Raw genomic sequence first — 25258 nt, 5'->3', positions numbered from 1 at the left:
CAGGGATCTATGCACATGGACACCGAGATCTCTCTGCTCATCCACACTACCAAGTATTTTACCATTAGCCCAGTACTTTGTATTCCTGTTACTCCTTCCAAAGTGAATCACCTCACACTTTTCCGCATTAAACTCCATTTGCCACCTCTCAGCCCAGCTCTGCAACTTATCTATGTCTCTCTGTAACCTGCAACATCCTTCCGCACTGTTCACAACTCCACCGACTTTAGTGTCATCCGCAAATTTACTAACCCATCCTTCTACGCCCTCATCCAGGTCATTTATAAAAATGACAAACAGCAAATGTCCATAAACAATACCTGAAACCAATGTCCATTTACCTTCTTGATGCTCTCTGTGCCTTTCTGATAAGTGTCATGGGATCTTTAACATCCAGCCAAAGCTTTGATTCATCTCTGAGAGAGGGCACATTTGACAATGTTGCACCCCCTCCCTCCGTTCACATACAGTCTCATTAGAACTGCAGGCGCCAGTTGATCATAGATTCTCTCGTTACTTTCATGTACATTAGCTAAACACTTTGTAAATTGTATCACTGCTTAATTACAAACAACAAAATTTCTTTACACAAAGCAGTTTGTTCAGAGAATTTCTTTCATCTCTATCGAGGAGCCCTTTGAGTCCACAGGAGATTAAAGCTTCATATTTTGCACTGGGAATGCAGCTTTGTGCTGGTGACTTGCTGCATTGAAACTGCCCAGTTTCATTTAACTTTGGCTTTTTCAGTCAACAAAGTAGAAAGCCTTCAGCCAGAATCTGGTGTGGATTCAGATCGAAACAATCTAGGGATGGCAATGTAACCTGCCCTGTTTCAGAAAAGGGACTTTGTTCCTGGAAATGTCACCTTAACTAAAACAAATATTTGTTTAAAAAGATGTAGTTCACCTTAGTAATGGTTGTTGTTCTACTCATTGTCCTTGTACACAGGAGTGAGGCCGATCTATAACCTCCTCAATGGTAAAGAGGCCTTCCTACAGCTCGCTAAACTGTGCCAAGACCCAATCCTCGTTGGCACCAAGCTATTGGATAAAATTTCATCCATTCCAAATGGGGAGCTGGAGTGCAGTAAGTACCTGGAAATTTTACATTATAGCCAGTATCTTGTGCAATAAAATGACTTGGTATACATTAATCTTTTGTGTTTAAAGAGAAATGCCAGCCTTCTTCATAATTCTGACTTTAATTTTCCAAAGATTGCCAATTCCCAGCTCTCCAGATTGCTCAGAAACATCGATTCTGCCCAAGAGAACTATGGCCTGAGCTGAATTAAGGCACTGGCTCTAGATTAGCGGCTGTTCTCGTTCCCCGCGCCCTTTAGGTCAGGAGTGAGCCTTTGGTTTATTGGCAGCATTCCTGCCTCCCAGTTGGAATTTCAAACCCTGATCCAGTTGGCCCCAGGGAGTGGAGTCAAGAACATGGTTTATAAATACTGGGTTGACATCCAACTGGAGACTGAGGGACCATTGGCTTGGGATAGTATTTTTGCCAAAATCAGGGGGGAGGTTTTAACTGGCCCCTGTTCCACAGCCTCTACCAGTAAAAATCAGAGTGAATCTCTACGTGTTATTGAATGAGTATCATGCCTGGGCCAGCTCTTTGAAAGTAATCGAGTAATCTCACACTCTTATCCTTTTCTCACAGCCCTCCTCATATCTGCCCCCCCCCTTCATTATCCATTTTTGAGATTTGTTATTGAATACTGTGTGAATGCCAAGAGGGTGAGCTTGTGTCTGATCGGCGCGGTTGCTTCTCTTGCCTTTGTTATCAATAATAGGCTGGGTGCTTTAGCCTTGACTGCAGGCTCCCAGGAGAATGCACTCGATCCCAGCTTAGTGGCATCATTCTCGCCCCTGAATCAGGAGGTTCTGGACTCGAGCCCCAAGCCAGAGATTTGAATGTATAATCTCAGCTGACACTCAGCACAGTAGAGTACTGAGGGAATGCTGCAGGATCAGAGGCTCAATATTTCAGATCTGATGCCAAATTAAGGCCCCTTCTACCCAGTTTGGGTGGATGTAAAAGATCCCGTGGCACCATTCGAAGAGCAGAGATGTTCTTTTGGTGCCGTACCTAACCAAAACCTATCTACTCTACCAACATCTAAAAACAGATGATTTGGTTATTTGTTGCTGTTTTGGGATCCTGCTGTGCACCAGTTGGCTGCTGCGATTAGTGGCTCAACTCTCAAATTCATCATTAGTTGTAAAATGCTTTGGGAAGTAATGAAGTCACGAAAGGTGCTGCATGAATTGGAAGTTCTTTCGTTCTTTCTCATGATGTAAAATAGCTGATGTTTGTCTTTTTGTCTGCCTTCCCTTTTCATGGATCCTAAAGCTGTAGAACTGCTCATTTTGGCACACGACTGCTTTAGCCTGACCTGTCACATGGAGGGGATCAGTCGAGTGCTGCAAGCTGCACGCCATCTCAGTCACAAACACCTGGCACCCAAGGAGGAGTACAGCCTCATGGTATGGACCCATTCATACATTGCTGTATATCAACAGGCAAATCTCTGTTTTACTTCAAGTCTTACTGAGTAGCGTGTGTTAACTAAGTGAAAGTATCAAAGAAGCATCAGAAAGAGAATTAATTAGAGTGTAAATATCCTCTTCTCTCCCCAGGTGCGGCTGGTCACTGGCATTGGCCGATACAATGACATGACGTACATATTTGACCTGCTGCACGAAAATCATAGGTTTGAAATGCTGCTGCGGAAAAATGTTGAATCGGTAGGTGAGGATTGTCTGGGGAGACGGATTGGGAAAGTGGTTATTACAGCAATTCCTCAAGAATCTTCCATTCTCATTTTTCTAAGTTGCGGTCTATTTCTGAGATAAAGTTTATTTATTAGTCACAAGTAAGGCTTACATTAACACTGCAATGAAGTTACTGTGAAATTCCCCCTAATCTCCACAGCCCAGCACCTGTTCGGGTCAATGCACCCAACCAGTTTGTTGGCATCCTTATTGTTTACTACAAGGTGCAAAGGTTTTGAGTTTGAACACCTCACCAATATGAGAGCACATTTACTAAGTTGATAATGTTATACATGACTGAGGGATCTCAGACTAGTCATCTACAGGTGAAATATTAAGCCAGAATTCTGGCCTGTGTGTTGCAATAGGAAGATAATAGGTTTGGTATTCAGGAATAAAATTGAATCTTTTTTGAAAGTGTTTGTTCTGTGGCAGTTTGTAGCTTTGGCACAGACACATTTATTGCCCACCCCTCTTTGCCCTAAGGGCACATGAATCACTGCATAGTGCACATAAGAACATAAGAAATAGGAGCAGGAGTAGGCCATCTAGCCCCTCGAGCCTGCCCCGCCATTCAATAAGATCATGGCTGATCTGAAGTGGATCAGTTCCACTTACTTACCCGCCTGATCCCTATAACCCCTAATTCCCTTACCGATCAGGAATCCATCTATCCGTGATTTAAACATATTCAATGAGGTAGCCTCCACCACTTCAGTGGGCAGAGAATTCCAGAGATTCACCGCCCTCTGAGAGAAGAAGTTCCTCCTCAACTCTGTCCTAAACTGACCCCCCTTTATTTTGAGGCTGTGCCCTCTAGTTCTAGCTTCCTTTCTAAGTGGAAAGAATCTCTCCATCTCTACCCTATCCAGCCCCTTCATTATCTTATAGGTCTCTATAAGATCCCTCCTCAGCCTTCCAAATTCCAACGAGTACAAACCCAATCTGCTCAGTCTCTCCTCGTAACCAACACCCCTCATCTCTGGTATCAACCTGGTGAACCTTCTCTGCACTCTGTCCAAGGCCAATATATCCTTCCGCAAATAAGGGGACCAATACTGCACACAGTATTCCAGTGCAGAATGGAATTCTTTATCAATTCATCCTTGGCATATGAGCATCGTTAGTAAAGGCAACATTTATTGTCTAATGGGTGGTGGTGAACGGTTTCATTCAGCTGCTGTCCATGTGGTGTATGTACACTCAGTGCTGTGAGGGAGGAAGTTCCAGGATTTTGACCCAGCAACAATGAAGGAACGGCGATATATTTCCAAGTCAGAATGCAGGGGAACCTCCAAGTGATGGTGCTGCTGTCTGTCTGCTGTCCATGTCCTTCTAGATGGTGGTGGTCATGGGTTTGGAAAGCTGCCAAAGGAACCTTGGTGAGTTCCAGCAGTGCATCTTGTAGATGGTGTACACACACTGTGCGTCAGTGGGGGAGGGAGTGAATGTTTCAGGTGGTGGATGGGGTGTTGATGAAGTCACATACAAGCCTGACTGGGGAAGGATAGCAGGTTCCCCTGATGGACATCAGTAAAGCCATTCGATTTTTACATTTCATTTTATCTGGTGTTCCCCTCAATCTCTGGATTTTGAGTTTAGTGCCATTACCACCAGGCATCTGGACCTATATAATGTAGATCAGGATGCCATTGTGTGGGGATTAGCCATTATTAGCACTAATCCTGCTACTTTGGCACACCTTGTGTACTTACCAGCATTCAGTCTTTTAATCCTGCTCGTGTTCCAAATAATTTACTGAGTGATTTTTTTTTACTGAAATACAGAATGGAGACCTGAAGACTGCTCTGTTAGACTACATCAAGCGCTGTCTCCCTGGCGATAGTGAGAAACACAACATGGTGGCTTTCTGCTTCAGCATGTGTCGCGAGATTGGGGAAAACCACGAAGGGGCAGCACGTGTACAACTTAAAATCATAGAATCACAACCCTGGGGTGAGTGTCCAGTGGGGAAACTGCTGAGTTTTGTTTTCGGATTTCAGTTACAATAATCCATAAAACATCAGAGTTGAGGACCCTGGGAAGCACCGAGGATCAGCGGGACCTTGGTGAGCATACACACCGGTCCCTTAAGGTAGTAGGACAGGTGGATAAAGTGGTTAAGAAGGCATATGGTATACTTTTATTAGCCGAGGAATAGAGTTTAAGAGCAGGGAAGTTATGTTGGAACTACATAAAATGTTGGTTAGGCCACAGATAGAGTGAGGTTCTGGAATCCTCATTATAGGAAGGATGTGATAGCACTGGAATGGGTGCAGAGGATATTTACCAGAATGTTGCCTGGACTGCAGAGTTTTAGTTATGAAGAGAGATTGGATAGACTGGGGTTGCTTTACTTGGAGCAGAGGAGACCGAGGGGGGACATGATTGCGATGTATAAAATTGAGGGACATCGAGTTGACAGGAAGAAATGTTTCCCCTTGGTGAAGGGATCAATGACCAGGGGGCAGAGATTAAAGGTGAGGCGATGTGAGGAAAAGCTATTTCACCCAGAGGGTGGTGGGAGTCTGGAACTCACTGCCTGAAAGGGTGGTGGATGCAGAGACCCTCGGAACATTTAAAAAATATTTAGATGTGCACTTGGGCCATTGCCTTAGCATCACAAGTGCTCGAAAATGGGATTAGAATAGTTGGGTGGTTTATCTTTGACCGGTGCCGATGCGATGGGCTGAAGGGCCTTTATCTAGAACATAGAACAGTACAGCACAGAACAGGCCCTTCGGCCCACGATGTTGTGCCGAGCTTTATCTGAAACCAAGATCAAGCTGTCCCACTCCCTATCATCCTGGTGTGCTCCATGTGCCTATCCAATAACCGCTTAAATGTTCCTAAAGTGTCTGACTCCACTATCACAGCAGGCAGTCCATTCCACACCCCAACCACTCTCTGCGTAAAGAACCTACCTCTGATATCCTTCCTGTATCTCCCACCATGAACCCTATAGTTATGCCCCCTTGTAATAGCTCCATCCACCCGAGGAAATATACGTCTATGACTCTATCACAACACGAGATCTTTATGAACCAACAGCTTGGAAATAGAAATAAATACATTCTTAGAAAGTATTTGTGTATTTGAAATGGGTACGCTGGTGTTATTCTAATGCAACGGAAAGTTAATTTCTCAGCAAAAATATATATATTTTTTAATGAGGGTGTTGAGTTTTCCTGTAAGTAGCCGGGTTTAAAATCACTGAAAATGGAAATAAAGACCACGCTGAACTATTCAGTGCTTTCATTTGTGTAGACCGGTTTCATGGTAAGTTTAATATTCTTGGAGGGAAGAAAATGTTTCTAAACCAGGCCTTCTCGTACCGGTGTGCCTAAAAAAACATGGACCCAACTTGAGTCTTCCTAAAACCAGCACAATCTGTGGAATCTCTCCATGTCAACCTACGAGTGTGACCAGGTTTGTAGGTGGAGCTTGATCCGGCAAATTGAATCTCAAACCAGCATCAAAATGCCTGGAAAACAGGAACCCAAGTGGTTTTAGGCGCAACTCTCATTTAAATCTTCATCTTTTGTGCTGGTTTGGTTAACTCTGCCCAGATTGTTTTATCTCTCAGAACCTCGACCACCGCCCCCCCCTCCCCCATTCCAAATGTTGAACTCCTTGTGCTGTTACTCTGTGCAGCTATAATTTTATTCCAAGCTCTAAATAGTCTCCTGGGCAGCTTGGCGGCACAGTGGTTAGCACTGCTGCCTCACAGCACCAGGGACCTGGGTTCAATTCCAGCCTCGGGTCACTGTCTGTGTGGAGTTTGCACATTCTTCCCGTGTCTGTGTGGGTTTCCTCCCGGGTGCTCCGGTTTCCCCCCTCAGTCCAAAGATGTGCAGGGTAGTTTGATTGGTCATGCTAAATTGCCCCTTAATGTTGGGGGGATTAAGAGGGTAAATATATGGCATTATGGGGATAGGACCTGGGAGGGATTGTTGTTGGTGCAGGCTCGATGGGCCAAATGGCCTCCTCCTGCACTGTAGATTCTATGATTCCTTTTTGTGGATTTGGCTTTTCAATCTGCTAAATGGACTGGCTGCAAATGGTTTGTTTGAGTTGAGTGGGAGGAAATTCATTGTCTAAAACTGAGCAATTGCCCAAATAATCTGAATCTCGCTTCCAAAAGTATTTTTCAATGTATTACAGGTAGAGCGATTCGGGTTTATTTTCAGTAGTAATTTCATTTACTGGGACAATCTTGGCTCTGCTGTTATAGATAAACATTTTAATACATTTCAGAACTCAGTTATGCATAATGCACTCAGTATTTCTTTTTAAACCGTGCATCCTAATTCTGATGTATGATTTTGAGATTCTCTAAGGTGTGTGACCTGTATTCTGTGACAATATTTCAGAGGTGACTCCTGAATTGAAGAGATTGCTTCTGAAGGTCTTGACATTTCTCAAAGATGCTGCTGAGAGCTACTCGAAGGTAACTGTCGATGTTTAACATTTAATTTATAAACTGTATTGAATGTATTCTCACGTGCAATCTATTGTTACAAAATGAAAATTAATACTGCTACCTATATAGAACCTTGTGTATATGAATTGCTCTTGAAATGCAGAAACTCTGTAGACAAACTCAATAACTGTTTACCAAGCACCAATGAGATGAATAACCAGTTTGTGGCATTTATTGAAGGAGGAATGTTGGCCGGAACAGCAGATCAACCACCTCCTCCTAATAATGCTGGGGGTTCCTTGTCCATCTGAGGAAATAGGAGGTCGGCCCTTGGTTTAGTGTCTCATTCAGATAACAGGTTTTTAGCATGAGATGTTGAATTGTGTAGTGAGTGACATCACAGGGTTTTCGTATCTGAGGATTTAAGGAGACAACAAGCGATGTCTCTCCTGTTTGCTATAGGATTTTCCTGATGGTGTGGTTTCCCTGTCCACCATCTGAACAGTGGGTGAAGAACACATCCCCACCGACACTGCCTGGCCCATGGCCATTCCACTCTTCAACAAGCGTTCATCAGCTTCGGCCCCTCGCTCAGGGGGAAGTCCCGCCTCAGAGAGCTGTCAGACAATCTGATTGGCTGGCAAATTTCTAGTTCCTGCAGTACCAAAAGCTACTGTGGACAGGAGCTGGGAAGGGGGGGGAACGCTGGGAGCAGGTAATCTTTAGTGGCCTCAGGGCGGGGCGGGTAGGTTTAAAGTTAAAGTTTATTTATTAATATCGCAAGTAGCTTACGCTAACACTGCAGTGAAGTTACTGTGAAAATCCCCTAGTCACCACACTCCGGCACCTGAGGGAGAATTTAGCACAGTCAATGCACCCTAATCAGCACGTCTTTCAGACTGTGGGAGGAAACAGGAGCACCCGGAGGAAACCCACGCAGATACGGGGAGAAGGTGCAGACTCCACACAGACAGTGACCCAAGCCAGGAATCAAACCCAGGTCCCTGGCGCTATGGGGCAGCAGTGCTAACCACTGTGTAGCCTGGAGAGGTGGGCAGAGTGGCGGGGGAGGCTAGAGTGCGGAGGAGCCCACACTAGGAGCCCTTTTGATTGAGGTGGTGGGAGTTAGTTATATGGAGGCTGTAGGTGGAAGGGTTTCCCACCTGAGGCCTGAACCTGCTGCTGCTGAACTCCTCTTGCCAACCTGAAAATTGAGGCCCTCAAGTGATCAATAATTGGCCATTTAAGGGCCCCAATTGGGGCACGGGCAGGGAGGCCTCGCCTTTCCCAGCATAAAATTTTGGAGAGGCTGGGGTGGGGGTAGGGAGTTCAGGGGGTGGGGGGGACGTGTCGGGAAGGCTATCCGACAAATGTTACACTCATCCCATGCCTACAAACTCGGTGGGTAATGTAAAATTCTGCCTGGAGTATCTGCCGTTCCCTGACTGTTCAGTACTGGCAATGGTGATGAATACCACTGTTTAAATTTGGCGATTGGGTTTATTTGGGCAAACCTTTCCCTGGTCGGTTTACTCAGCGGATCACTCATGTCCAAAGTTTCCTTCAACATCCAGCAAAAGCTTCAACTTCAGATGCCCTCATATACTTAGACTTTGTGGAAATCCTCAACCTGGTCAGTTATTTTCTCCTTCATTGCAATGGCATTTTGTTGTACGTGAAGAAGGTTCAGGTTCTGTGACAACAACAACGTGAATTGGCTCAGTGGTTAGCACTGCTGCCTCACGGCACCAGGGACCCGGGTTCAATTCCTGGCTTGGGTCACTGTCTGTGTGGAGTCTGCATGTTCTCCCCGTATCTGCATGGGTTTCCTCCGGTTTCCTGCTCCGGTTTCCTGCCACACTCCAAAGATGTGCAGGTTAGTTGGATTGGTCATTGTCGCAAGATGTGTAGGATTGGTGGGTTAGCCATGGTGAATGCATGGGTTACAGGAATAGGGCAGAGGGGAGGATCTGGTGGGATGTTCTTTCGGAGGGATGATGCAGACTCAGTGAACCGAATGGCCTCCTCCTGCACTGTGGAAATGCTTTGAATTTCATCACTAGGCCCTTCGCTGGAGCGTTAACAAACGCAATGTGATGCTGAGCCGTGTAGGGAAATATTAGGTATGGATTTAAAGGCAGATAGAGAGTGGAGAGATTTAGGGAAGGATTGCAGAGCCTGGGAACCTGGTAGTTGTAGTTTCCAATGGCAATGTAGGTTGAAGCTGAACCATTGTGAGGGGATATGAAACATACTGTAATGGATAGGAGGAAGTGACGGCGCAGTGGTATTGTCACTGGACTAGTGACCCAGAGTAATGCTCTGGAGACCTGGCTTCAAATTGGCAGATGGTGAAATTTTAATTTCAATCAAAATCTGGAATTTTACAAAATTGAAAAAAATTAGCAATGACCCTGAAATTGTCGTTTAGTAAAAAACCCATCTGGTTCACTAATGTCCATTAGGGAAAGAAATCTGTCAACTTTGCCTGGTCTGGCCTACATATGACTCCGGAGCCACAGTAATGGGCCTATCAAGCCACGCAGTCTAAGCGCTGAGGAAATTAGGGTTGGGTATTAAATGCTGGGCTCAGCCAGTGATGCCCAGGTCCAATATAAGAATTCTAGTTGACGAATTGAGGTACCACAGGGCGTAAATTCATGGGAGACAGAAATGCAGATGTGAAAACAGCGAACATCCCACCTTTCAAAAGTACTTCAGAGAAAAGCAGTTTGGAACATCTGTGATCAATAAAAGATGCTCTAAATTATGCAAGTTGTTTTTAAATGGATACACAAATCCACAAAATACATGGTTCAGAAAGAAAAGTATTTGTTCTTAATTGCGCGTGATAGATTCGCACTTGCTAATTCAGTCTCTCATCCCCCTACCCACCTTTCTGCAGAAATTGTCTTAGGAAATTGTAAGATCCAAGATTTAATTTTGAGATTTCCAAAGCAAGTGATTCATGTAATTGTTAAGCTTGATAATCCACAAACCTGCCTCCGTCTGAACTCTCTGAAGGGACAGGCGACATTAAGTTTGACATTTGGAGTGATTGTGTGAAATGAATTTCCAGTCTTGCATCAGGTACACTCCCCAGATCACATCGCTCAGAAACAGATTGTTAAATTATCTTTCTGATAAGTCTCTCGCAGCCTGGTGAATGAAAAACAAGTCTCTCTCTCTCTCTTAACTCTGTAACAACAAGCAGCTCTCCACAAGCCTGTAATACTGGAAAAAAATAAAAAGAAAAGCTCGCATTCATATAGTGCGGTAAGAAGTCTCTCAACACCAGTTGGATTTTAACCTGGTGCTATGAGATTTCTTACCGTGCCCACCCCAGTCCAACGCCGGCATCTCCACATCATTCATATGGCACAGTGGTTAACACTGCTGCCTCACAGTGCAAGGGACTCGGGTTCAATTCCCGGCTTGGGTCACTGTCTGTGTGGAGTTTGCACATTCTCCCCGTGTCTGCGTGGGTTTCCTCCGGATACTCCGGTTTCTTCCCACAGTCCAAAAGATGTGCTGGTTAGGTGTATTGGCCATGCTAAATTCTCCCTCCGTGTACCCAAACAGTTGCCGGAATGTGGCAACTAGGGGATTTTCACAGTAACTTCATTGAGGGTGGCACGGTGGCATAGTGGTTGGCACTGCTGCCGCACGGCTCCAGGGACCTGGGTTCGATTTCCGGCTTGGGTCACTGTCTGTGTCGAGTTTGTACATTCTCCCTGTGTCTGCATGCGTTTCTTCCGGGTGCTCCCGTTTCCTCCCACAGTTCAAAGATCTGCGGGTTAGGTGCATTGGCCATGCTAAATTGCCCCTTAGTCCCAGGAAGCGTATGTTAGCGGGATTAACCAGGTAAATATGTGGGGTTACAGGGATAGGGCCTGGGTGGGATTATTGTCGGTGCAGGCTCGATGGGCCGAATGGCCTCCTGCACTGTAGAGTTTCTATGATTTAGTGGACACCCCAAAGCGCTATACAGCCAGCCCAACACATGTGTACTGCTGTAATATACATGTTGGTTGAAGGATAAATATTGGCCAGGACACAGGGCAGAATTCCTTGCTCCTCTTCGAAATAGCATTGTGGGATCTTTCACACTCTGAGTGGATGGGATGTTGGTTTGAAATACACAGAAACTGAGATACAGCTGCAGCTGGATTCAGAGGTTGCACATTGTGGAGACTTTATTTCTGTTCTGACTGCAGCAGGCTAGGCATCAGATGCTTGAGCTCCCATACCCAACTTTCCAATGGGAAGCTTGCCCTCTCAAAGGTTGTTTTGACAGTGAATGACATTATTTCATTCGAGGACTCTTTTGTCTATCGGATAGCTTGCAACGGAGGCAGCGAACAGTACCAGCTGCTTTAATGAGTCTTGCTTTCTCTCCGTGGTGAAATTGCAGAAGATTACCAGGAGAGTTAAGAGGCATGAAACCATTTTAACAGCTTCCATTTGCATTATGTTGTTAGATTAGGAAAGTGGTTCTGCATAGGGAGTACGAAAAGCCAGGCGCTAAATTAAAAGGCTGAACCCCGAAGGTAATAATCTCTGGATTATCACCTGAGCCACAGGCGAATTGACATAAATGAAATCACAGATGAATGTGTGACGGCTGTGGGAGAACAGGCATCAGTACTGGGGAAAGTGGGAACCGTACTGTTAGGATGGACTTCGCTTGAACCATGCTGGGACCAGTGTTCTGGGAAGCCGCACAACTCGGGATGTAGAGAGAATCATAGAATAGAATCCCAACAGTGCAGAAGGAGGCCGTTCGGCCCATCGAGTCTGCACCCTATCACAATCCCACCCAGGCCCTATCCCCATAACTCTATGCATTTACACTGCTACTCCCCCTGACATTAAGGGGTAATTTAGCATGGCCAATCCACCTAACCTGCAAATCTTTGGACTGTGGGAGGAAACCGGAGCAAACCCAGGGAGAATGTGCAAACAATCACCCAAGCTGGGAATCAAACCCAGGTCCCTGGCACTGTGAGGCAGCAGCGTTAACCACTCTGCCACTTTAAACTAAATGTTGGGGAGGGAAGGCACCCTGTAGGAGAAGATTGAGTAAATAAAAGTGAAATGGCAAGGCAATCAATCGAGGTAGCTGTAAAGGTAATGATAGTCAGAGTATGGCAGGCGGAGACTGATAGCAAACTTCGTGCCAGCAAATAGGACCAGAGTTTTAAAAAAACGGAATTAAGGACTCCGTATCTGAATGCCCAAAGCATTCGCAATAAAATAGGTTCATTGTCAGCTCAAATAGAAATTCATATAACATGAAAAGAATGTGGTTGAGTCTAGAATGAAGGGGGGCACTGTTTTAAAATTAGCAATTGCCCTTTTAGGACAGATGAGGAGAAATTTTTTCTAAGGATTGTGCAACTTTGGAACTCGCTGTGTCAAGACGATGGAAGCCAGGTCACTGAATATTTTTAAGGGAGAGGTGGATAGGCTCTTGTCAGGCAAGGAAATCAAAGGTTAGATGTGAATGTGGAATTCGGAACACAAGCAGAGCAGCCGCGATCTTGTTGAATGGTGGAGCAGGCTCAAGGGGCTGACTGGCCTACTTCTATTTTGTATGTTTGTGTGACCTGATGGCCATTACAGAGATTTGGCTACACTGAAACCAAAAGCTGGGACCTGAATATCCCAAGGATATGTGGCTTTTGCTACCAAATAAACCTCTTGGACTTTAACCTGGTGTTGTTAAACTTCTTACTGTGTTTACCCCAGTCCAACGCCGGCATCTCCACATCATGACATTCAGGAGGGACAGGGAGCTGGGAAAATGTGGTAGGGTCGGTCTGTCAATTAAAGAAGGCATTAGTACTGCAGTGAGAGATGATCTTGGTTCTAAAGCTCAAGATGTAGAATCAGTTTGGGCAAAACTAAGAAACACAAACAGCAGAAACATTGGTGGGAGTTGTTTATAAGCAGGGGTAATGTCAATCCATTTTCATCGGGAAATCAGAGCTCCGTGTAATGAGTAAAACCGGGGGGATTTCAATGTACATAGACTGGGTAAACCTAATTAGTTCCGTATTGAGGATGAATTCTTGGATGTGGGGATTCAATGTAATATTCCCAAGTGTACAGATGACACATAACTAGGTGGAAGTGAGAGTTGTGAGGATGATACAGACACTCTGAGGGGATTTGGAGAGACTCGGGGAGTGGGCAACAATTTGACAGATGAAACGTAGTGTGGAGAAACGTGAGGTTATCCACTTCGATCGGAAAAAACAAAATAGAGTATTTCTGAAATGGTGACAGGCTGAGAAATGTTGAACTTTAAAGGGACTTTGGTGTCCTTGTTCATGAGTGACTGAAAGCTAACATGCACTTGCAGCAAGCAGTTCAGAAGGCAAATGGTTTGTTGGCCTTTGTAACGAGGATTTGAGTTCAAGAGTAAAGATGTCTTGCTGCAATTACATTAGAGCCTTGGTGAATCTGCACCTGGAGTATTTTGTACAGTTTTGGTCTCCATACCTGGAGAGGCTGGATAGACTGGGACTTTTTTCTCTGGAGCGTAGGAGGATTAGGGGTGATTTTCTTTTGAAGAGGTCCATAAAATAATGAGGGGCATAGATCAGCTAGATAGTCAAAGGTAGGGGAGTCTAAAACTAGAGAACATAGGTTGAGGGTGAGAGGGGAGAGATACAAAAGGGTCCAGAGGGGCAATGTTTTCACACACAGGGTGGTGAGTATCTGGAACAAGCTGCCAGAGGCAATAGTAGAGGCGGGTACAATTTTGACATTTATAAAATGTTCAATTACATGGGTAAGATGGGTATAGAGGGATATGGGCCAAATGCGGGCAACTGGGACTAGCTTAATGGTCTTTAAAAAAAAGGGGCGGCATGGACAAGTTGGGCCGAAGGGCCTGTTTCCATGCTGTAAACCTCTATGACTCTTAAGGAATGTATATTCACCAGAGGAAGTGCAGCGAAGATGCGTTAAACTAATTCCTGTGATGAAGGGATTGTCTTGTACTAAAAGATTAAATAGACTGGGCCTTTATTCTCAGGAGTTTAAAAGAATGAGAGGTGACCTCATTCAAAACTCTTACAGAGCGCGACAGGTAAATGCAGGAACAGCTCAATTAGGACTGAAATGAGGAGAAATTTCTTTACCCCAGAGGGCTGTGGAGGATCAGTTGTTGAGCATGTTCAAGATGAAGAACAATAGATTTCTACATGTTAAAAACACAGAGGGACACTGGGACAGTGCAGGGAAATGATATTGAAGTAGATCAGTCATGATCTCATTGAATGACCGAGCGGAATCGAAGGGCTGAATGGCCTATTCCTGTTCCATGTTGTTACAACCCCTTCTCTTGGGGAAAATTATTATTTTAAAAATGTCTGGCAACCATCAAATTTTAATATTATACTTCTATTCTTCTGTTTACAAGCTGTGGTCATCACAGATTTCATTGAAGGCATGCACACACAGTTCTTAACTATTAATGGTCAGAACTCCTTATCCTTTTCTCTAGTTATGGTAGATCTCCACAGAAATCTCCCCCCCCACCCCACCATCATTTTAAATGATCTCCACTGAAGCTCGCTGTCCCCTGCGACCACTTTAATTTTCTTTCTGGCTCGAACAATTTCTGTGTGAATGTCATTTCAGAAGCAGATGGTTCATTAGGAGGCAGACTAATCCATATTGAACTCAAAGTTCATCCAGATGATAGAAGCAATTCACACAGATCATTGGCTTTGATCTCCCAGATTTGCATTTTATTTTGTGTACTATTGCACCAGCCTTGGAAGGTTGACCAGTTGTGGAGGCTGATTTAACCTCCACAACCGGTCAGCTCTGTTTCGTCCTGAGGTGAAGAGGGTCCTGAAATTTGCTGAGCCGGCTTTTACACAATTTCATTTCATGTTTGACTATTACAGATTCTATTCTAAATTGAAGCATTTGAAATCTGGATGCACTGGATCCTGACCCAAAAAAACCAGCATTACCAAGCAATTTGTCAATTCAAAACGCTTGCTTTTGTGTCTCTCAAAAAATGATAATTTATTTAGAACTACAGTTTCTATTTCCCCAAAACATTTATATTAAAATGCAGATATCATAAACTTAGTCCAATCTTTATACAGTCATGCTTGTTGGACGCTTCAAGTTTTCTTTCACTAACCCTCTCTCCTCCTCCTTTCAAAAAGCTTTTTGAACTATCCCAATATCTTTTTCCTTTGGCTGAGTGTCTTTTTTTGTCAAATTAAGTTTAGGGAAGATGAGAATTATTTTGAATGCAGCTTTTATGATTGGGAATGTGCTGGATGTAGAGAAGTCATTGAAGGTGGCAGAACATGTTGAGAAAGCAGTTAATAAATCATTTAATATCCTAGATTTTATTAACAGGAGCATTGAGTACAAGAATGAGCAGATCATGTTGAACTTGTTTAAGACACTAGTTAGGTTTCATCTGGAGACTGCGTCCAGTTCTGGGCACCATACTTGAGGAAGGATGTGAAGGCATTGGAGAGAGTACAGAGATTCATGAGAATGAATCCAGGGATTAACAAGAGTAGGTAGGAGGTTGGGTATGTTTTCCTTGGAGAAAAAGGCTGAGAGGAGATTTGATGTGAGGAAATAATTTATCACCGAAGGTAAATGGAGTCTGGAACAAATTTCCTGAAGGTGGTGGAGGCAGGTCCAATCGAGATATCCACAAAGGAATTGAATTACTATCTGAAAAGCAAGAATGTGCAAGGTTACGGGGAAAAGGCAGGAAAGTGGAATTTCAGAGCCAATGCAGACTTGATGAGTTAAATGGCCTCCTTCTGTATTGTAAATATTCTGTGAAAAAGATTTGTAGATTTAAGTTTCAACGGGAATTTGAAGGATCTGACTTGGGTCTACCAAAGAGATCTGGAGAGTAGCAGACAGTGGTTTACTGTTCTGTCCCAACACCCTGTTCCCAGGTTCCTTTGTCCATGAAGCCATCTTGCAATTCATTGGAAATGTGGGCCTACATAACTGAAGTGGCCATTCACTGGGCATGTGGGAAGAGCTCAAATCAAACAATTGATAGCTGCTGCCCACTCCTGTTAAAAAGACGTTAAAATTCTGTAGCTTGGCTTAGAACTATTGACTTAAGAACTGAGTTTGCTGAGATCTTAAATACTTATTAATCTTTCCAGGATTCCTGTATCCGACGTGCCTCTCAGTGTGTGAGACTAGCCAAACTGGTGACTCTCCAGCTCCACTTCCTAAACAACAACCAGGATGTGCAGTTAATTAATCTACAGAGAAATGACATGATGCCTTGTATCCTCTCTCTGCCGAGGTTCTATCAGGTACTTGAAGAGAATTGTCCAGTTTTATGGTTGAAAATCACAATTGATCTATTTCTCTTCAGTTACAAATCTGACTATGTCCGTACTCTATGGTTATTCATTAATGGGTTTCCACAATTGCTTTTTTAACTCGCCCAGTTATCACTCCAATTTAATCAGCATGTGGAGTAAAGAAGATCTCTTATTTGATTCTCTAATCTTTTAAGTTCTCGTTGGTATTCTGAACTGGGCTGTCCAAGAATCCAAGTGAAGCAATGGGTTAACGTTCTGGCGTTGTAACCTTCAAAGGCACTGCAAACTAATGAACGGCAGTCCCATTTCTCTGAAAAATCCACAACATCAAACTGCAGCAAATTGTGTCTTGCTCAAAGCCACAAACATGACTGATGTGGGGAAGTTGGAATGATGTACAGATGTAAAGTACTTGCTGGTCTGTCCCCACACACTCACGGTGTATTGGATGCATTAATTTAAAAATAACTTCTGTTCATTGCTGCCGTTCCTTCTCCCCATAAGTACAAAATTTAAAAACTTAAGACCGAAATATTGGAAACATTGGCCAGATGTGACCAAGTCTCCAGATGAATATATCCTATGGTTCCAGCAGAGATGCTGAACCTCTGATTTCCTGCCACCCAGCCACAAAACAGAAGCACGACGAATGTCCTGTGGCAATGGCAGCAGAGTTTGACAAAAGGCAATATTGAGTTTCTCATGGAAAATGATCATGAGGAGGGGGGGGGGGGGGGGGGGGGAAGAGAAAAGGAACTGCCTGCCTGATTAAAACAGATGTGATGGAGAAAGAAATGGAGCCGCCTAACCTACACATCTTTGAACAGTAAGTGGCAATGGTACTACTTTCAATTTAGCATACTGTATTTGCTACTCACAATGCAGTCTCCTCTATATTGGGGTAAGCCGGTTAGCTTAACGTCCATAGTTGGGAAATTGCTGGAATCCATCATTAAAGAAGAAATAGCAGGACACCTGGAAAAAAAATGGTTCGATCAAGCAGACGCAGCATGGATTCATGAAGGGAAAGTCGTGTTTGACGAATTTATGGATTTTTATGAAGATGTAACGAGTGCAGTTGACAGAGGGGAACTGGTGGATGTGGTGTTTTTGGATTTCCAGAAGGCGTTCGATAGGGTGCCTCGCAAAAGGTTGCTGCAGAAGATTAAGGTACACGGAGTTGGGGGTAAAGTGTTAGCATGGATTGAGGATTGGCTATCTAACAGGAAGCAGAGAGTTGGAATAAATGGGTGCTTTTCTGGTTGGCAGTTGGTGACTAGTGGCGTGCCGCAGGGACCTCAGCTGTTTACCATATACATAGACGATCTGGAGGAGGGGACTGAGTGTAGGGTAACAAAGTTTGCGGATGACACAAAGATGAGTGGGAAAGCGAATTGCGTGGAGGACACAGAGAGATTTGGATAGGCTAAGTGAGTGAGCGAGGATCTGGCAGATGGAATATAACGTTGCCAAGTGTGAGGTTATCCACTTTGGAAGGAATAATAGTAAAATGGACTATTATTTAAATGGTGAAAAATTACAACATGCTGCTGTGCAGAGGGATCTGGGGGTCCTTGTGCATGAATCGCAAAAACTCAGTTTGCAGGTGATCAAGAAGGCAAATGGAATGTTGGCCTTTGTCGCGAAGGGAATGGAGTATAAAAGCAGGGAGGTCTTAATGCAATTGTACAAGTTACTGGTGAGGCTGCAACTAGAGTACTGTGCAATTTTGGTCCCCTTATTTGCGGAAGGATATATTGGCCTTGGAGGGAGTACAGAGAAGGTTCACCAGCTTGATACCGGAGATGAGGGGGTTAGCTTATGAGGAGAGATTGAGTAGATTGGGCCTGTACTCGTTGCGAGTTTAGAAGGCTGAGAGGAGATCTTATAGAGACATACAAGATAATGAAGGGGCTCGACAGGGTAGAGGCAGAGAGATTCTTTCCACTTAGAAAGGAAACAAGAACAAGAGGACACAGCCTCAAAATAAGAGGGAGTCAGTTTAGAACAGAGTTGAGGAGCAACTTCTTCTCTGAGGGTAGTGAATCTCTGGAATTCTCTGCCCATTGAAGCAGTGGAGGCTACCTCATTAAATATGTTTAAGTCACAGGTAGATAGATTTCTGATCAATAAGGGAATTAAGGGTTATGGGGAGCGGGCGGGTAAGTGGAACTAAACCACTTCAGATCAGCCATGATCTTATTGAATGGTGGGGCAGGCACGAGGGGCTAGATGGCCTACTCCTGCTCCTATTTCTTATGTGAGCAAATACAGATTGGGTGACCACTTAGCAGAACACCTCCATTCAACCCCCTCAAGTTTCCTTGCCTTTTTAATTCATCACCTTGCTCTCGGCCTGCTGCAGTGTTCTGGTCTGCTTGTATTGGAGTGACTGAAACTTTAATTCCATCAACAGTATGATAGACATTACACGTATTGACAGAATAACCCACACCCGATTAATATAATGAGGGAAATACACAATACCTTTTATTTCCCAGTAAAATTGTGACTGTCACATGATTCTAATTCGGGTTTATTTATTTTGTGATACAAAAATCTGGATCTATAGACCAGCAATCAATGAACCAACGTGTGGTGTGGGATTGGACTGCAGAGCAGTCATGATTGTATTAGAAATATGGTCTGAGTCTCCAGTGAGCAGTGATTGCTTTGCCTTGGCCCCTCGTGCCTGCCCCACCATTCAATAAGATCATGGCTGATCTGAGTGGTTTAGTTTTCAGGTGAGATCTCATCTTAAGACATCAGCCACTTTTCACAACAGGCTAAATCATTCAATCAGTTTATTCACAAATATACACTTAAAATATTAGCAGAATAAGGCAAGAAAGATACTTGAAGTAGTCCAATATGCAAGTCTGTAGCCATTTCTAGTGGATTGGTTAGTCAGATTTATTATTGATCAATGTTTTCCATCGACAAATTGATTGATTGTCAATCTCCTTTTCTTTCTTTGCAGGCTGTCATAGTTGCAGAGGCATATGACTTTGTACCTGATTGGGCAGAGGTGCTGTATGAACATGTTATTGTCCGGGGTGAGTTTGCCTATCTGGAGGAGTTTAAGCAACAGCACCGCTTGCAGCCCAGTCTGTTTGAAGAAGTTTCAAAAAAGTGAGTATAGGCCAATGGCTCTTGCTCCCATTTCACCCTACAGTGCAGCTCCATGGCCTGGGGATTTGGAGATTGTCTATGCAGTGATACATTTAGCACTCTGCAAAATCTATAATTGAATCTCTCTCAGCTGGTGGAAGTACCCTGGTGTACCCATCTCTGAACTGTGCTGGGTGGTGATGACACTAAACCAGTGTAACCAAATCGGGGCACAGAATTTAAAGGACACTTGGGCAGGGAGTTTAAAGATGAGGCTCTGGTATTTGTGAGGTGAGAAAACTATTAATGAAACAAAAATAGGCACCATCTTACATTTCAAGAATCTAGTACTGGACAGTTTAAACATGTGGGCACTAATGAAAAAAAATCTTCATCTCTAGTGTTTGCTGAAAGTTATTTGTTAAACATATAGAAATGTTACTGAAGCTTTCCACAGAAGTTGGCCTACTCCTTCTGAGTTGAGTGCTTGAGAGCTTGCTTGTTTGCTGAATGATTAGTGGCGTTTAGAGCCAGAGTGTTTTGGGAGATAGTGAGCAGGCACTGCAGAGTGGTTCATTGTCAAGCAGGACAACTGCATTAGGCAAAGCAAAAAGAATGGAGACACACAGCCAAGGCCATGCAGAATAAGAGGAGGACAATGCATAAAGGGACACCATTGTGATGCTTTCTTTTAAAAACATTTCCAGGTTTAAACAATACAAGGGCGATACTGCTGCAAGCCAGAACCTGAAGAAGTTACTGCAGTACTGTGAGAACATCTACTTGTTTTACAAGCTGGCTTATGAGCACAATTTCACCGATATAGCAAACAAACTCCTCAAAGAACCTCAAACAAGCTGCTATTTGAAAGACATGATCGCCAGTTAGTCAGCATTTAAAAATGTTTGTCATTATGTAAAAAAAGTAATTGTGTAAATAGTTTTTCTTGTAATCATGTCCCAGAACAAATAATACTTGTGTGCACAGACTAATTATTAATGTTGTCCAGTCCTGAATGAGCACCCAGTCTCTCTTGCCGACCAATGTTTAAAAGATACTACAGTATGGTTACAGATCTTTATGTAGAATGGGGGTTTTCCATCACACTCACTCCTGTGAAGTATCTGAGACAGGATTACTCTTTGCAAATGAAATGTTACCAATTTCTACTTGTGGAATTCTTCTCAGAAAGTGCATGGTTTTAGATGGACTTCCGTTTATTCAGAATCCGTGAAGAGAAGAGGGATAGTTGTTTTAAAATACCACTTCCATTACATGTATCAGTTAATTATTCTATGCAACCTTCAAATCCTGTGACAGTGCTATCTGCAGAATTGCCATTTTGGTTTGTGGTTTTAAAAAGCAGATTCATGGAAAATCATTAACTATTCATGAAGCAGGTCTGTGGAGGAGAAAAGTCATCTATATTTCATTGCTTTCCAGGCCCTGGTTTAGCTAAGGCACATGGAGTGAGATAATGGGGATTGAACCTCAAAATTGCACTCAGAACTTTACCAAGGCTCAAATTAACCAGGTGTCATCCCAGTGAGATCTTTGCACAATTTAATTAACATTACAACAGTTACAACCCTCCTGCTACAGTCCACGTTGGGGAATTAAATGGCTGTCATCAAACTGCTTAACAGATTAAATATCTGTTTGTTTGAGCCATTTTTCCAAACTAGTCAGAACTTGGGTATGCACCCTTACACAACCAAGTTAGTTTATATGCATTTGAGGAAAGACAATGCAGAAAATAATGACATATTCATTTATTGTCTTAAAACATGGCAAGTGTCCAATTATGTTTACATTAATAAGCCTTCCCAACCACGATAGATGAGATGTAAAAATAAATTACTCATCTATTGTATAAACTGTCCTTTTTTGCAGCCAAGTGAGAAATTTTGTATAATAAATATGAATTTAACTTGAAGAGGGAAAGAGATATATATTTAATACAAGAACCACTCCCTGCAGGGTCTCACTGTCTAATTAACACAATGCAACAGGATGGCTCACAAAATGCATATTTCCAAGGAATTACATTGGGTTGCAACCACACCTCATGATCAACGTGGAATCTGTAAAGTGCAGCTGGATAAGCAACTTGCAGCATTTAATGTACTGATGCCAATTCATATGTTGTACTTCTGAGCCATTTACAAAGGACTGTTTTGAAGTAAAAGCACATTAAGTACAGTCAGGAGATTTTTTTTTCACCTCCCCTGCCCTCACCCCCACCCCAACCAAAACAGAGGGATAAATAAAAAGGCCACAGCTTCCCTTCTTCCACTCTGGCAGACTTTTCTTGAATACATTCTGCACTTCTGTTCCATTAGGACTCGTCATTGCCTTGAGGGGGAGAAAGTAATTCTTCACTCCCCTTCCATTAGCAACTTTGATTCAAAAACACTTCAAGGAAAGGAATCTAATCTTTCCCACCTAACCCTTTCAACAGAAACAAAATGCCATTTAGTTTAGAGCCAGATTCCAAATTGCTGATGACAATGTTAAATGGACTATAAAATATCCAAGCAGCTTCAGTACATTTTTTCCTCCTTTCCTGATACCAGTGACTTCAATGTGCAAGTCTGTTAATAAGCAGCAAAAGTTATTTCTTAGGTATACTCCACTGAGCCAAGACACCAAGGGAGGCAAATGTCAGCCAACTCAAACCATCCATGTGCATGAATGAGTGAAGCCAATTGCAGTATCCTCCCTATAACCCTAAAAAGATTTTCATGTTATAGCGCCTTTTTCACAGACTCAAGACGTACCAAAGTGCTTTACAGCCTGTGAAGTTTTTTGATGTGATAACTTTTGTAATATGGAAATGCAACAGCCCACAAACAGATGTGCTTGTTTGTGATGTTGGCCGAGTGGAATATTGATCAGGTGAATGCATTTGCTGCTTGAATATCATTAATTTTTTTTACATTAGCAAATGGAGGCTTGATTTAACCCCCATCAAAAAGATTTGTGTGTAAGGATTGCACTATTCCCACCCCACCCCCAGCATCTGACCCATATTATTAAGCTGCTCCCCTTAAACTGCAAATCGCCATCCAAACAAAAGTGCAGGGTCCTCTCACACTAAATGGTCACTCTGCTGGATTCTGTCACTACTTCCCTCATCAGGTTTAAACCATTGGCACCTTCAATGTACTGTGTTTAAATTGGTCACCTTGGAGATTGTTTTTAACAGGAGGAGAGTAAATGGAAAGGACAATCAGGCATCCACCGGTGTGGTCACAGAAATATGAGCAATGTCACAGGGAGGTCACATGGCTGTTGCCCCAACTCAGGGACCATGTAAATATCGAGGGCACGTTCTCTTAAGGCAGACTTACCCAGCAACCAAAAGCACAACTTCAGCACAAAAATCAGATCTCTAATTAGTCCATTTTAGTTTCCAAAGAAAGGAAAAAGCAGGCAAAATTCAAGAAATTTTAAAAATAGTAATCTTACTTTGCGATTCTACAGTATCACAATAAACGTGATATTACATCAGCTCAGCTTACAATAATGATGCTGATGCACGGTCACTGCAAGACTCCATATTTTTTCAAATATATATCGCTCTCTTTCCAACCCCCCGCCCCCTTCCCAATCCATGCAGGTACTTTGTCCACACAGTGTTATGCGAGTATTGTCACTGACATGTAACGATGCGCAATTATGGTACCAGTAACAAAACTTGGTGTTATCATCGGCATCTGGAGTCCTAGCTGTTTCCATAACAATGCAAGGTTCTGTGCAGCTCAAGAAACCAGCAGCATGAAGTTGTCTACAAAAAAACATGCTGGAAGAAGCCTGGCTCACTGGACATCACATGAAGTCGTCGTAATCCTGCGTGTAAGCATAGTCATCAAGATCATCCTTCAGATTCGCCTTAAATCCACCTGCAAGCACTGGGGCCTTTTTCTTCTTTTTGCCTTTGCTTTGCTAAAAAAGTCAAAGGAATTAAAAATTAAAGTTGCTTTATGAGCAAAACTTCTACAACAAGTTGCTTTAAACCCAGAAAACATCCCCAAGGCGCTTAACAGGAGGGTCATCGGACAAGAATCGAGACAGTAATAAAAAATATTGGTGTCCAAAAGCCTGGTCAAAGTGGCAAGGAGAGGGATAGCAGAGATTGCAGGAGTGAATTCCAAATTAGCTGGATGGAGGCATGGCCGGCAATAGTGGGACGGTTAAAAGGTGTCCCTGCAGATAGAAATGTAGGATTAGTGTTTCGAGAGAGCGGCAGAATTTTAAATGACCAGGAGCCAGTGGTAGATCAGTGAACATTGATGATCGGTGAATGGGACTGTGTTGTTAAAAATCACAGGTCAATTTGGATTAATAATTTCCTCTTTCTAGTGACATTTAATCTGAAGAGTGGATGATGCAACATGGCTGTAGGAATTAGTCTGGAAAAGTTATAAACTCAAAAGGTATAACCTGTAGATTCCTAGCCAGCTAATTGTTTGAGCTTTGCAAAGCCGTTTTCTTCATGGACACTGCTGGTTTACAGGCCATTTTCAGTTGAGAAGCACAGAAAGAACAGCTGTGTGCCTTCAGAGCAAAACAGACTTCGAGCCAAAACCTAATAAATTTATCATGTCCTCAAACTATTTTGAGATTTAAATGGAACAGAGTAAAGTACTGTAACTTCCCACATCCTAACTGACCCCAAGTCCTGCTCATCCAAACTGACTGCTGGATTAAAGGACAGAATGACATGGTTTACAGAATTGGGTAACCGTGCCTCAGCACAGAACATTCTCCAGCAATTAGCACAAAGCATGCTCCGACACACAGCAACTTGATAACGACCAGGGAGTTTACTTAGTGACGTTGGAGGGATAAACATTGGCTGGGACAGTGGGAAGACCTCCCCTGCTTTTCTTCAAAAGAGTAAGAAGTCTCACAACACCAGGTTAAAGTCCAACAGGTTTATTTGGTAGCAAATACCATAAGCTTTCGGAGCAATGCTCCTTCGTCAGATGGAGTGGATATCTGTTCTCAAACAGGGCACAGACGCAGAAATCAAATTACAGAATACTGATTAGAATGCAAATCTCTACAGCCAGCCAGGTCTTAAATGTACAGACAATGTGGGTGGAGGGAGCATTCAACACAGGTTAAAGAGATGTGTATTGTCTCCAGACAGTACAGCTTGTGAAATTGTGCAAGTCCAGGAGGCAAGCTGTGGGGGTTACTGATAATGTGACATAAATCCAACATCCCGGTTTAGACCGTCCTCATGTGTGCGGAACTTGGCTATCAGTTTCTGCTCAGTGACTCTGCGCTGTCGTGTGTCGTGAAGGCCGCCTTGGAGAACGCTCACCTGAAGATCCAAGGCTGAATGCCCGTGACTGCTGAAGTGCTCCCCCACAGGAAGAGAAAGCACTTCAGCAGTCACGGGCATTCAGCCTTGGATCTTCAGGTAAGCGTTCTCCAAGGTGGTCTTCACGACACACGACAGCGCAGAGTCACTGAGCAGAAACTGATAGCCAAGTTCCGCACACATGAGGACGGTCTAAACCGGGATGTTGGATTTATGTCACATTATCAGTAACCCCCACAGCTTGCCTCCTGGACTTGCACAATTTCAC

The 25258-nt window shown here is 43.4% G+C and overlaps 2 protein-coding genes across 5 annotated transcripts in view; one reads left to right on the top strand and one right to left on the bottom strand.

Moving 5' to 3' along the window:
- Positions 1 to 21857, top strand: part of spg11 (SPG11 vesicle trafficking associated, spatacsin) — a 162657-nt gene extending 140800 nt beyond the window's left edge. Inside the window, exons 33-40 of the mRNA XM_078241193.1 lie at positions 949 to 1086; positions 2356 to 2489; positions 2643 to 2750; positions 4565 to 4733; positions 7151 to 7227; positions 16377 to 16532; positions 19525 to 19676; positions 20363 to 21857. Coding sequence (XP_078097319.1) covers positions 949 to 1086; positions 2356 to 2489; positions 2643 to 2750; positions 4565 to 4733; positions 7151 to 7227; positions 16377 to 16532; positions 19525 to 19676; positions 20363 to 20543 — 1115 coding nt within the window. The 3' untranslated portion in view covers positions 20544 to 21857. The remainder of the gene's footprint in view (positions 1 to 948; positions 1087 to 2355; positions 2490 to 2642; positions 2751 to 4564; positions 4734 to 7150; positions 7228 to 16376; positions 16533 to 19524; positions 19677 to 20362) is intronic.
- Positions 21413 to 25258, bottom strand: part of LOC144511167 (eukaryotic translation initiation factor 3 subunit J-like) — a 39797-nt gene continuing 35951 nt past the window's right edge. For all 4 annotated transcript variants that reach the window (XM_078241198.1, XM_078241196.1, XM_078241194.1 and 1 more), the window contains exon 8: positions 21413 to 23603. In XM_078241198.1, the coding sequence (XP_078097324.1) occupies positions 23487 to 23603 (117 nt within the window). In that variant the 3' untranslated portion in view covers positions 21413 to 23486. The remainder of the gene's footprint in view (positions 23604 to 25258) is intronic.

Source organism: Mustelus asterias, chromosome 24 (assembly GCF_964213995.1).
Source record: "Mustelus asterias chromosome 24, sMusAst1.hap1.1, whole genome shotgun sequence".
Taxonomy (NCBI): domain Eukaryota; kingdom Metazoa; phylum Chordata; class Chondrichthyes; order Carcharhiniformes; family Triakidae; genus Mustelus; species Mustelus asterias.
This window is presented reverse-complemented; position numbering and strand designations above follow the sequence as displayed.